The 14,077-nt window shown below is 40.7% G+C and overlaps 2 protein-coding genes across 2 annotated transcripts; both read left to right on the top strand.

The window, feature by feature from the left end:
- The first annotated feature begins 762 nt into the window (after positions 1 to 762).
- On the top strand, positions 763 to 3,085 carry LOC308104709 (proteolipid protein 2-like). Its single transcript, XM_080455207.1, has one exon. The coding sequence runs from the start codon at positions 1,816 to 1,818 to the stop codon at positions 2,245 to 2,247; it is 432 nt and encodes a 143-aa protein (XP_080311333.1). The 5' UTR covers positions 763 to 1,815; the 3' UTR covers positions 2,248 to 3,085.
- A 7,732-nt stretch (positions 3,086 to 10,817) lies between these two features.
- Positions 10,818 to 12,348, top strand: LOC308104627 (proteolipid protein 2-like). Its single transcript, XM_080455080.1, has one exon. The coding sequence runs from the start codon at positions 10,909 to 10,911 to the stop codon at positions 11,386 to 11,388; it is 480 nt and encodes a 159-aa protein (XP_080311206.1). The 5' UTR covers positions 10,818 to 10,908; the 3' UTR covers positions 11,389 to 12,348.
- Positions 12,349 to 14,077: the final 1,729 nt, after the last annotated feature.

Here is a 14,077-nt window from a genome sequence, read left to right as displayed (position 1 = left end):
CTATCAAGCAGAGTGGAAGGTGGACAATAAAACGAACAGATTAACCACAGTTATTAAGGTCTCAAAAGAGGAGAGGTTTCATCCATGGTCATGTCAGAAAGACAAGGATGCCGTGGGCCGCCAACACAGTAAAATCCTCAGTGTTAACTGAACTATCTGACCTCAAAAAAACATGTTACTGTGAATAATGCAGTGGGATAATGTGAGTGAGACAGGAAGTGGTAGAAGTACATTTTGTTTTTGACAAAATGTAATTTTTTTTAACGGACTGTCTACGTCCGTAGACCTGGAAAGCCTATATAATACGACGTTGTTATATCTTTCAATCTGGGAAAGCATCTGTGTCATTTTAGATTTCTATTTAGTTTCTATGTATATAGCAACATGAACTTAAAAAAAAAAAAAAGTGTTTCAAAAAGCTTAGGTTAGGATTTAGAAGGCGTTTTTTTAAATCGGCCTCAGGCCCTATGATAAGGGTGATAACGGCCAGTGGTGGAAAAAGTACACAAATGTTTTACTTAAGTAAAAGTATCTGCAATGTAGAAGTACTGTTACAATAACAGTCCGGAATTCAAAATGTACAAAAGTATTGGTATACAAAATATAAGTACTAAAATGTTTCAAAATAGCAGATCTACAAGCTCACAACGCGTCGCGATGCAACTACTTTTACTCAAGTAAATTGTGTATTCCGGACTTTTACTTGTAAAAGAATACTTCTACATTGCAGTATTGATACTTTTACTTAAGTAGGCCTACAACATTTGATTACTTTTTCCACCACTGGGTTCAGCGTGGTCTCCTGTACACGGCAGGTTTTTAATGTAATTTAATCTTCAAAACGAGGAATGATCAACCAAACAAAAACAGGCCTTAATAATTGCATAATGTATATTGGTATTGGTAAAATCTTTCAATAGACTGCACTGCACACAAACCTACTGTTTGGTTACTCTAGGCCTAGGGCAATAATGTTAAAATCAACAGTTATGTCCCCCACAAAGGAAACTTGTAAAGCTGCTCATTTGAAATGGGTTATCATGTTACTAAGTAAGTACTTATGGACCCTACAAATAAAACTGGTACCAAAAAGATTTTGCCACCTTATATGAGCCAGATACTGCCAGGGGAAACCCAATGCCTAATGTCAGCAGTGGTTGGAAAAGTACTCTGTTACAAGTAAAAGTCTGTAATTAAAAAATGACTCGAGGAAAAGTACAAAAGTATTGGTATCAAAATGTACTTAAAGTACCAAAAGTAAAAGTACTAAAATGTTTGAAAATAGCAGATCTACAAGCTCACAATGTGTCGCGATGCGACGCGTTGTAAGCTTGTAGATCGGCTATTTTCAAATAGCCCAGGTAATGGTATAAAATAGGGCTAAAGTGATTAATGTTTTAGAATGTAATAATGATTTATATCGGCAAAGTAACTAGTAACTAAAGTTTTCAAATAATTAGAGTAAAAGTACACTATTTGCCTCTGAGATGTAGTGGAGTAGAAGTAAAAGTGTAGACAATTGGAAATACTTCAGTAAAGTAAAAGTACCTCAAAATTGTACTTAATTAAGTACAGTACTTGAGTAAATGTACTTAGTTACTTTACACCACTGAATGTCAGTTAGGCATTGGGTTTTCCATTGTGGTTTCTATAGCCGCACACAGAGTTCAGTAGGAGGTAGCCTACTTACTTACGAACGGGAAAGTTGAGGTATTAGACAGAGAGTGAAAGCAGACGCCACTCTGAGCTGCAGCCACAGACTGAGAAGATACAAGCTGTTCAATCTGTCACCTAAAGAAACGTATTTGTAACAGAATGGCTGATACGACTGCATCCAGCTCCGATGCCAGCTTCCAGGAGAAGCTGATAAGTTACATGACAAAGACCCAGAAGGGATTCATCCTCGCTGCAGAAGTAGTCCTGGGCCTCATCGTTCTCATCTGCTACGCTGCCTCGCGGTACGGAACCTGGATCGGCGTGCCCATTTCTGGGGCGATCTTTTCCACTGTCTTTTTTGGAGTCTTCATGATGGAGCTGGACAAGCTGTTCAGAGGGGTCCACTGGGTCTGGAGTGATTTTCTCCGTGCCGTCGTTCATAGTGGGTATTACCTCATCACCTCTCTCGTCATGTTGAGTCATCATGGAGATACTGCCCGCCTTACAGGCTGCGTGTTTGGTCTGATCGCCTATGACACGTACACCATCGTCCTGGAGCTGAGGAGCAGCGGTCAGCAGGACCCTGTTTAAACTCTGAACGCTGAGTGTAAAACAAGCCAAGGACACACTTGTCCTCCTCAAGAACAACACACTGAAAGAATTAATGAAGTTCATGGGAGAGTCCCTGGAGACAACTATCAAGCAGAGTGGAAGGTGGTTTTTTATGCTTCTCCCAGACTCACATTTCTTGTGAGAACTCTAGTTAGAACCCTTAAATTCTGCCATTACATACATTTTATAGCCCGTAGGCATTGATAAGTCAACATCAGTTCTCAATCTCACCAACCAGAAAAGGTTGGTCTCTGCATGAATGTACGCATGCAGCAATTTGTAGATTACTGTAAATCGACCTGTTGATTAGTTGATACATTCCTATGACCCGACTAAGAGTTTATTTAATGAAGAACAGCCCTAAAAATATCTCTTGGCCTTTTATAAAGAAATGTTGTACCTGATACATCGTCTTCAACATTATGAACAACTTTCATTGATTGTTCTTTTTTGATGAGAAAAGTGAAGAAACTTTCATTCACCATGCTTTGGATTTCTGCATTTTAACATTTTATGTATGTTTTTACCCACGCAAAGTACTGTTTATGTTAAATGGTGCATTTATATAGCGCTTTTATCCAAAGCGCTTCACATAGATTGTGCCATTCACCCATACACCGATGGCGGAGGAGGATGCAAGGCACCAACCTGCTCATCAGGAGCAATTAGGGGTTCAGCGTCTTGCTCAAGGACACTTCGACACTAACTCTGGGGGAGCGCCCCCAGCCCGGGATCAAACTGGGAACCTTGCGGTTTCCAGTTCACTCTACCCGGCCACTCTACCCCTGAGCCACTGCCGCCCCCATGTTCAATAAGATGTGACCTCTGTGTTTTATTGCATTACAATTTGTGTAATTCCTTTTTGGAAAATAAAAAGCTATTGTCACTAAAAAAGACAATCCTTTCACCATTTTCTTTAAAAGCCACCAAGCGAACCTAAATATAATGTCATATTTCATGTTTTCCTCTCACTTTTGTGCTCTGACGTGGTGAAACAGGTACTGTACCTTTGGTGTAATATAATTCAATATGTCACAAATATTGATGTATAACGTCCTGATTTCAAGGCACACGCAGTCACAGGATCACACTTTTGACATTGTACAGACATTTTAAGGCAAATTCTAATACCACCCATCTTGTCAAATAGTTTGAGGAAATATACTGAACACACAGCCAACCCCTCAAACCTCCTACCCACATCCTCCACTTTCATCATAGCTCTCATTGTTTCTGTTTCTGTGGTTCAATCTAATACCTTTCCAACTGTCAAGATGAACAATTGGAAATTACACTTGCTTTTGGTATAACAGGATCTTTTGTATGTGCAACGTGTGTAGGGGTCAGAAAATATTTACTTCAGATTTCCTTTCATTTGGCAGACAGCTGATGTTTTGTGTTTACATTGGATTAAACCAAGTAATAAACATCTTGACTTAGTCATGCAGGGTCTTTCAGTTACTCTGTCAGTTCACAGTCCATACATGGGCAACTGGCGCCCCGGGGGCCACACATGCGGCCCCCACCTTCACTTAATGCGGCCCGCAGGTTAATATCGGAACACTGATATGTTATTGATTTCAATGTTACTAAAAGTACAAAAGTATTGGCATCAAAATATACTTAAAGTACCAAAAGTACTTTTTTTTTTTTTAAATAGCAGATCTACAAGCTCACAACGCTGTATAAAATAGGGCTAAAGTGGTAAATGTATATTTTATAATATTATAATTTATATCTGCAAAGTAACTAGTAACTCAAGTTTTCAAATAATTGTAGTGGAGTAAAAGTAGAAGTAAAAGTACTGAAGACTGGAAATACTCCACTAAAGTAATAATACCTAAAAATTTTACTTAGTAAACGTACTTAGTTACTTTACACCACTGACAACAGTAACATGCCACTTAGGCTACACACTGATTCATGATTGAATATGTCATATAATTAATATAGGAGTCGGAACCTTAACTTTAATACTTTACATAGATTTTTTTGCTGCTAATACTTTTGTACTTTGACTTAAATAGGCAAAGATTTCTTTTTTCATTGCAGTTGAAAAGGCTTTAGAAATGTGAGAGAAAAACACCTGCAATGGATCACTTTAGTGGAATTTTTAGTTAAAACTTTTGATACACGTTTGAAGGACCACAATCTGGGAACCCATCGCCAACTGAAAATGAAAAACGGCGCCCTCTGCTGTTTGTTCTATGTCTGTTGGCTCTGGGCGGAAGAAAACGTAACGCCAGAGCGCAAGGAAACCGGTGTTTGTTGTATGCCTTCAGCGCATCACTTCCGGTTGGTGCGACTATGTTTTCATTCCCACTAACAATATTTCTACACGGAACACTAACACCACTTCTCCCAGAGAACATGGATCGTATTGGTTATAAGCCCACTTGTTTCTATGATGAAAGAGTAAGTTAAAATGTGAATATCTTTCCGTGGTTTTGTCTGCTCCGCGGACGCTATTGTTAAATTAGTTTCGGTTTGTTTCGAGGGGGGAAGGATCGACGGACACGTGAATCCCGCCCACTACATTTGATTGGGTAAAGCGCGGCCTGCTTCCTGATCTGAAGGCACGCCCATGCGCTCACGTTATGACGAACCTCCCCGACAGATTCCAACGCAGTGCAGAAACTGTTCTTGAGAGATTAGAAGGACCATGACAAAGACTTTTAATGTGTGGTAACACTGAATGTCATGAAACCTTTAAGTTTAGGCGTTTAGCAGTGTAGCAGCCAAAAATTAGGACCTGGAATAGTTTGTTGCTTTTATCTGATTACAGATTTATTAAGAAGATGAAATTAAAGTCTACATAAAGGTTAATGAGACTAGAGAAACAAATACATGCATTACAGCTGTGGAAACGGATGGGTGTCTGACGCGACTCGCCGGTTAATGTCTCCCTCTAGTGGGAAGAGGCTGTAATGGAATGAACAAACAATGTATAAGGTGGGTTTGATTGATTGATTGATGTAGTTTATTTAGTAAGACATGAGAATAGTACATGACAGTACATAACAGTACATGGAAGTACAAATTCACAATACAAGGTCTACTAAACTGGAACTCTCATTAAGCACTAAGCTTGTTTAAGATGAGACCCCCATGCACACAAATCATGATGAAATATAAGGCAGATAGATATACACACTACTATACAGAATGTCATACAATCAGCTTTCAGGTTACTGGTATGAAGAGAGAGAAAAGAAAATATATATATATACAAAAGAGGAAAATGAAGGAGGGGGGGTAGGGCGGGTAGGTTAAGACTTAGACACGGGCCATTTTCGAATTGCAGCCTCCTGAAGGTGTATCTTTAGGGCAGTTTTGAAAGTGAGTAGGGTTTTACACTCCTTTACTCCTTTTGGTAGGGCATTCCACATTTTCGATGAATAGCATGAGAACGAGTTCATTCCCTTAGTTGAGCCAAATCTGGGTTGAACATGATTTGTGGAGCTGCCTCTGGTGTTATGATCATGGACTGCATTAACATTTTGGAAGTATTTAGACAAATACAGGGGGATCCCAATGTTGTGGTGTATCTTGAAGACCAGGCCCATAGCAAGTTGCTGTACTCTGTCCTCAACCCTAAGCCATCCAATAGCAAAATGAGCAGGGGTTAGATGGGTTATGTGATTGAGGCCAAGAAGGTTGTGTGCATGTGCGTGTGTGTGTGTGTGTGTGTCTATCTCAATGGTGGAAAGTAACTAAGTACATGTACTCTGTATTTAAGTAACATTTTCAGGTATTTTTTCTTTACTTGAGTATTTCCAATTTCCAATAGTTTTTACTTCTACTGCAATACATCTCAGAGGCAATTGTACTTTTACTCCACTACAATTATTTGAAAACTTTAGTTACTAGTTACTTTGTAGATTTGGATTATTATTACAAAACATACATTAACCACTTCAGCCCCATATATATTTTGGCCATTTGTAAATAGCAGATCTACAAGCTCACAATGCGTCACAATGCGACACATTGTGAACTTGTAGATCTGCTATTTGATCTGCTATTTGAATCTAAACAAATATGCCCAATGTATCAGGATGAATAGAATACACAAATAAGTGGGGATTTACTTGGTTGTGGATTGCACACCAAAACCAAAAGAATCAGTGGGAATACCATTGGAGGAGAAAAATAGAGGCTATTTTCAAAATACATACAGTCTCACCAGAGTTTGTACATTATAAATAGGTCTACTGCTCTATATTATAGTTTGACATGACTGTGCTTACACGTTCAAGGTTCAAGGAGCTTTATTGTCATTCCATTACAGAACAAAGATTTTTACCCAGGTCCTGGTCATGGCAGAATAAATAAAGTACAGCTAAACAAAAAAAAACAAAAAAACTGTGCAATAAAAACAACAGCATAAAAAGCAGCAACATTAAAAACAGCATTTAAAAAACAATTCATGTGTCACAGTTCTTAGTGCAGAGTTCACAGGTAATTCTCACAGATCACTAGATCACTAATGCGATGATCATCATAGTTCAAGGTCAAGAGTTCATGATTCTCACAGCTTCAGGGTAGAAGCTATTTTTTAGCCTGGAGGTACTGGCCTTGATGCTACGCAGTAGTGATGAGCGGGCCGACCCGCAACCTGCGGGTCCCGCGGGTCAACCCGTGGCGCGGGTGGTCGAGTCAGGATTTCAGAGGCAATTATGCGGGCTGCGGGTGAGCGGGTCAGCCGCTCTCACACGAAAAAAAAAAAAAAAAATATTTTGAACAACATGCTTTTTTATTTAGCCCATGACAATGTTGTGCTCCTGTAGACATTTAAAGCGACTATATAAAGCTGAGATATTATGATGATGATGATCTTTTTTTTCCCACTGCGGGGCGGGTTGAGTAGGGTGACCATATTCTGAATTCCCCAAAAGAGGACACTTCAGGCTATTTAACTATTTTTGTTGGAGAGGGTTTAGAAAGGACTGTATAATCTGAACTGAGTCTGTAGGGTAAGTTTCATTCGCCCCCGGGGCGTCGGTCAGGACACATTGACAAGGAGATTTGATGGGAAGGTTTATGACAGCTTTACTGGTATTGTAGTGCTACACAACTTTAGAATGTTTGCAGTGAGGTGAACGTGGATTTCACCGCTCTTCTAGCCGGTGCTACTGAATGAATGAAAACGCCCCAGAATGCATTGCGCACTTAAGGTGGGCAGGTGCATATTACTCTTAAGGTGGAACATAACAATTGAAATAATAATCAACTTATATGATGGGAGCCTTTCTAACAATTTTACTCATTCAATTCTGAACCGATTCTTAAAATTTTAAATTCTCTATTAGCTGTGAAGGGCCTTCTTTCATGTATATCAGTCATGAAACATTGGCGGGTCTCCATCGCGCATTTCAGGTGCGCGATGGCCCGTAGAAACCTCCAGCTCGAGTTTTTTTCCTTTTTTCTTCGTCCCAGAAGTGGGGGGGATATTACCCAAACTCTCAAAACCCCGGACATTTGAAGGATTTTATAAAACCCCCCAGACAGGCCGGACAGCCCCCCAAAAGAGGATATGTCCGGGTAAAAGAGGACGTATGGCCACCCTAGGGTTGAGCCATAGATTTATATATGGGTTCGCGAGACGGGTTGGGTTCCGTGGCGGGGCGGGGCGGGGCGGGTCATGAAAAAACCTGACCCGCACATCAGTCTCCTGCCCGAGGGGAGGGGGTCAAACAGACGACGTGAGCAGGGTGGGTGGCATCTTTCATAATGCTGGTATAGCTTTTTTCCTACACCTGCTGGTATAAATGTCACTGATGGCGGGTAGACCGCTTACGATTATTATTTGAGCAGACTTCACCACCCGCTGCAGAGCCTTCCTGTCTGCAGCGGAGCAGTTTCCGTGCCACGCAGTGATGCAGGATGTGAAGATGCTCTCCACCGCACACATGTAGAAGGAAGAGAGGACAGGCGTACCCTGCCCCGCCCGCTTCAGTCATCCTCAGAAAATACGCACGTTGGGTGAGCCTTCTTTATTATGGAGGCTGAGTTGTGCAGAAGCCACTCTGACTGAGCTGCAGCCACTGACTGAGAAGATACTAGCTGTTAAATCTGTCACCTAAAGAAAAACTTATTTGTAACAGAATGGCTGATACGACCGCATCCAGCTCAGACGCCAGCGTCCAGGAGAAGCTGATAAGTTACATGACGAAGACTCGGAAGGGATTTATTCTCGCTGCAGAAGTAGTCCTGGGCCTCATCGTCCTCATCTGCTACGCTGCCTCGAGGTACTTCACCTGGATCGGCTTGCCCATTTCTGGGGTGATCTTTTCCGCTGTCTTTTTTGGAGTCTTCGCGATGGAGCTGGACAAGCGGTTCAGATGGGTCCACTGGAGTGATTTTTTCCGTGCCGCCGTTGATAGCGCGTTGTACCTCATCACCTGTCTCATCATAGCGAGTCATTATCATGACTCACCATATAGAGACACTGCCGAGCTTATAGGCTGTGTGTTTGGTCTGATCACTGGTGTCCTGTATGCCTACGACACTTACATCATCGTCCTGCAGCTATGGAGCAGCAGTCAGCAGAACCCTGTTTACAACGCTCTGCAGCTAAGGAGCAGCAGTCAGGAGAACCCTGTTTACACTCTGAACGCTGAGCACACACTGGAAGAATGAATTTCACACTTTTATCCTCATCAAGAAGAACACACTGAAAGAATGAATGAAGTTCATGGGAGAGTCACTGGAGACAACTATCAAGCAGAGTGGAAGGTGGACAATAAAATAAAACAGATTAACCACAGTTATGGTCTCAAAAGAGGAGAGGTTTCATCCATGGTCATGTCAGAAAGACAAGAAAGCTGTGGGCCGCCAACACAGTGTTAGTTTAACTCTCTGACCTCAAAAAATGTACACTGGGGGGATGTTACTGTGAATAATGCAGTTGGATGTGAGTGAGACAGGAAGTGGTAGAAGTAAAAAAAAAAATTGGGACAAAATCTCATTTTTTTTACGGACTGTCTACGTCCGTAGACCTGGAAAGCCTTTATAACGTTGTTATATCTTTCAATACAGGAAAGCATCTGTGTCATTTCAGATTTCTATTTAGTTTCTATGTATATAGCAACATGAATCTTTTTTTAAAAAAGTTTTTCAAAAAGCTTAGGTTAGGATTTAGAAGGCGTTTTTAAAATCGGGCTCAGGCAGCCCCAGGCCATAGCTATGGTCCCTATGATAAGGGTGATAACAGCCAGTAGCGGGAAAAGTACACAAATGTTTTACTTAAGTAAAAGTATCAATACTGCAATGTAGAAGTACTCTGTTACAAGTAACAGTCCGGAATTCAAAATGTACAAAAGTATTGGAATCAAAATATACTTACGTAAAAGTACTAAAATGTAGGAAAATAGCAGATCTAGAAGCTCACAACGTTGTGAGCTTGTAGATCTGCTATTTACAAATAGTCTAGGTATAAAATAGGGCTAAAGTGGTTAATGTATGTTTTATAATAATAATAATAATGTATATCTGCAAAGTAACTAGTAACAAAAGTTTTCAAATAATTGTAGTTGAGTAAAAGTACGATATTTGCCTCTGAGATGTAGTGGGGTAGAAGTAAATGTATAGACAATTGGAAATACTTCAGTAAAGTAAAAGTACCTCAAAATTGTACTTAAGTACAGTACTTGAGTGTTGTGATTATTATACAATGTATGCGTGCAGCTCTTTCCTCTACCTAACTCTTCTCTACCTAATGAAATGAAAGAGTAATTGGCTTTCTTTATGTTAGGGGTGCAACCTGTCCTGGATGGAAGTGCCGAGGTGCAGTGCCTCTTAAACTTATTTCCTGTCCCCTTGTCACCCTAATGTTTCTTGGTAAAACGCTAGCCTAGAATTGTTTGCGATGTTTGCAGAAATGACAGTTATCTACAAGATTCATCTACCAGCCTTCCTGTAAAACGGGGAGGCGCCCCGTGCGGGAGGCCATATTGCACCCGTGGTGAAAGCCTGCCGATGTTGTTCAACATCGGGTCTCTGTGAACCACAGCACATCCTCACCTCAACACATCTGTCTGACAAACCAGTATGTGGCAAAGGGGCCCTGCCGATGACTTCGCTTATCTCATCTGATGAACTTTTGCACTTCACTCACTTACACACATAAGCATAATTTATCTGTGTAATAGTTACGCCCATACGAGACCACCTCGGTGGGCTGTCCAACACTAATTCTGTCAATGTATATATACGTGACTGCCTGTCTTTCAATAAATTAGAACATGTTGACTTAGACGCTTGTTTGAGACTCAATGTGTTCCCGATGCATCGCTCTTCTTCTACGCTGCTATACCTGAGACATCACCTTGTGTTCTCCAATGAACTTCTCTCATCCACATCATCTGAGTAGACTTTGAATGACCTTTGAATAAAAATCGTTACATTGAGTAAATGTACTTAGTTACTTTACACCACTGAATGTCAGTTAGGCATTGGGTTTTTTCCACTTTTTCTATAGCCGCACACAGAGTTCAGTAGGAGGTAGCCTACTTCCAAACGGGGAAGTAGAGGTATTAGACAGAGAGTGAAAGCAGAAGCCACTCTGAGCTGCAGCCACTGACTGAGAAGATACGAGCTGTTCAATCAGTCGCCTAAAAGAAACGTGTTTGTAACAGAATGGCTGATACAACTGCATCCAGCTCTGACACCAGCGTCCGGGAGAAGCTGATAAGTTACATGACGAAGACTCGGAAGGGATTTATTCTCGCCGCAGAAGTAGTCCTGGGCCTCATCGTCCTCATCTGCTACGCCGCCTCGAGGTACGGAACCTGGATCGGCGTGCCCATTTCTGGGGTGATCTTTTCCGGTGTCTTTTTTGGAGTCTTCGCGATGGAGCTGGACAAGCGGTTCAGATGGGTCCACTGGGTCTGGAGTGATTTCTTCCGTGCCGCCGTTGATAGTGCGTTGTACATCATCACCTGTCTCATCATGGTGAGTCATTATGGAGATACAGCCCGCCTTACAGGCTGTATGTTTGGTCTGATCGCTGGTGTCCTGTACGCCTACGACACTTACACCATCGTCCTGCAGCTAAGGAGCAGCAGTCAGCAGAACCCTGTTTACACTCTGAACACTGAGCACACACTGAAAGAATGAATTTCACACTTTTATCCTCATCAAGAAGAACACACTGAAAGAATGAATAAAGTTCATTGGAGAGTCACTGGAGACAACTATCAAGCAGAGTGGAAGGTACGTGGACAATAAAATGAACAGATTAACCACAGTTATGGTCTCAAAAGAGGAGAGGTTTCATCCATGGTCATGTCAGAAAGACAAGGATGCCGTGGGCCGCCAACACAGTAAAATACTCAGTGTTAATTGAACTCTCTGACCTCAAAAAACATGTTACTGTGAATAATGCAGTGGGATGTGAGTGAGACAGGAAGTGGTAGAAGTAAAAAAATAAAATTGGACAAAATCTATTTTTTTTACGGACTGTCTACGTCCGTAGACCTGGAAAGCCTATACGAGTACTTAATTACTTTACACCACTAATACATTCCTATGACTCGACTAAGAGTTTATTTATTGGAGGACAGCCCTAAAAATATCCCTTGGCCTTTTATAAAGAAATGTTGAACCTGATACATCGTCTTCTTCTCGTCTGATTACAAGTTAGTTACATTTCTACTTACAGCTTAGTTTACATCTAGAATCCTGAGATTTTTTTCTTCTACAGCTGTGACTGATCTGAGTTCAGTCTACAGCCATCCATTAACCACCAAAGGCTCGTTCACTATAAATAGAGACTATTAGGCTTTCATTTGTCCTTACTCAGGTAATGCCTACAGCACTTGTATATTATTGGCAAATGTCCAAGGCACAGAACATTTTCTAAAACTTTATGAACTGTTCAATAAAAGTTTATTCAGTTTGTGTCTTTCATCGTTTGTTCTTTTTTGATGAGAAAAGTGAAGAAACTTTCATTCACCATGCTTTGGATTTCTGCATTTTAACATTTTATGTATGTTTTTTACCCACCCAAAGTACTGTTTATGTTCAATAAGATGTGACCTCTGTGTTTTATTGCATTATAATTTGTGCAATTTGTGCCTTTATCTGAAGCAAAACCTTTTGGAAAATAAAAAGCTAAAGTCACTAAAAAAAGACAATCCTTACCATTTTCTTTAAAAGCCACCAAGCAAACCTAAATATAATGTCATATTTTATTAATCCTCTCACTTTTGTGCTCTGAAGTTGTGAAACAGCTACTGTACCTTTGTGTGTGTAATACAATTCAATATGTCACAAATATTGATGTATAATGTCCTGATTTCAAGGCACAAGCAAGCAGTCACAGGATCACAATTTGCCAAACAATTTGCTGACATTGTACACATATTCTAAGGTAAATTCTAATACCACACATCGTCAAATAGTTTGAGGAAATATACTGAACACAGCCAACCCCTTAAACCTCCTACCCACATCCTCCCCTTTCATCATAGCTCTCATTGTTTCTGTGGTTCAATTTAATACCTTTCCAACTGTCAAGATGAGAAATTGGGAAATTACACTTGTATAACAGGATCTTTTGTATGTGCAACGTGCGTTAGGGGTCAGAAAATATTTACTTCAGATTTCCTTTCATTAGGCAGACAGCTGATGTTTTGTGTTTACATTGGATTAAACCAAGTAATAAACATCTTGACTTAGTCATGCAAGGTCTTTCAGTTACTCTGTCAGTCCACACACCAATGCAACTCCTTGCAACATGCAACTCCTTGCAACATGCAACTCCTCGCAACATGCAACTCCTTGATGTGACCGTACGTGGCAAAGACTTGGTCTTGTCCGTGGCATTTTTTGGATTTTCTTTTTTAAACACCATTATAATGTTCTTATTTTGATCACAAGACCCAATTACTGAATGTCAAGTCTCCAGGTTTTCTTCAGAATAATATGTATGACACTGATGACGCTATATGGCAAAAATAGGAGTCCTGCTATAGTAGTGGTTCTCAAATGTTTTATTTGCAAGGACCCCATTAACTCTGAGAGTGTACAAATGGAACCAAATGGACCCGGTCCATTTGGTTCCATTTGTACACTCTCAGAGTTACAGACCTGCTATGTTCCTTCTGGGCTAGCTCTTTATGTGTTTCTGGCTCTTTATGTACAGTCTCAGAGTTACAGACTTGCTATGGTCCTCCTGAGCTAGCTCTTTATGTGTTTCTGGTAATATTATTGTGCACTCATTTTGCATGTCCATGGCAAAAAAAATATTTTGACAAAAATGTCCACCACAAGCCAGCAGAGGTGGACAGTAACAGAGTAAATTTACTTGAGTACTGTACTTAAGTACATATTCTGAGGATCTGTACTTTACTTGAGTATTAGATTTCTTTGATACTTATTACTCTTACTCGAGTACATTTTCAAGACAAATATTTTACTTTTACCCGAGTAAATTTCAAGGAAGGCTGAAAAGTACAAGTTACTTTTAGGTTTGCTGGTTGTTGTTTTTTTCACCCTAAAATGCAATTGGCCACATGTTGTATTCGTCAAAGAAGGAACCCTATCTAATGTTCCCTGTAGCGTGTGCCCACGTGCACACGGCCTAACGATGAAAAAAATCCCAGCTGAAATCTGTCGCACACAGAAAAAAACAACCACTCAGTCTGTGTCAGTGCAGCCAGGACGGGGTGGGGGTGGGGGGGTGGTGTGTGTGGTGTGTGGTGTGTGGTGTGTGGTGTGTGGTGTGTGGTGTGTGGTGTGTGGGTGTGTGTGTGTGTGTGTGTGTGTGTGTGTGTGTGCCCAATATTGCCTCGTTTTAAAAAAA

This window comes from Gymnoscopelus braueri (assembly GCF_963280865.1).
Source record: "Gymnoscopelus braueri genome assembly, chromosome: 17".
NCBI lineage: Eukaryota > Metazoa > Chordata > Actinopteri > Myctophiformes > Myctophidae > Gymnoscopelus > Gymnoscopelus braueri.
This window is presented reverse-complemented; position numbering and strand designations above follow the sequence as displayed.

Excerpts from the sequence above, each read along its gene's own strand:
- LOC308104627 (XM_080455080.1), top strand. The coding sequence starts at position 10,909 with ATGGCTGATACAACTGCATCCAGCTCTGACACCAGCGTCCGGGAGAAG.
- LOC308104709 (XM_080455207.1), top strand. The coding sequence starts at position 1,816 with ATGGCTGATACGACTGCATCCAGCTCCGATGCCAGCTTCCAGGAGAAG.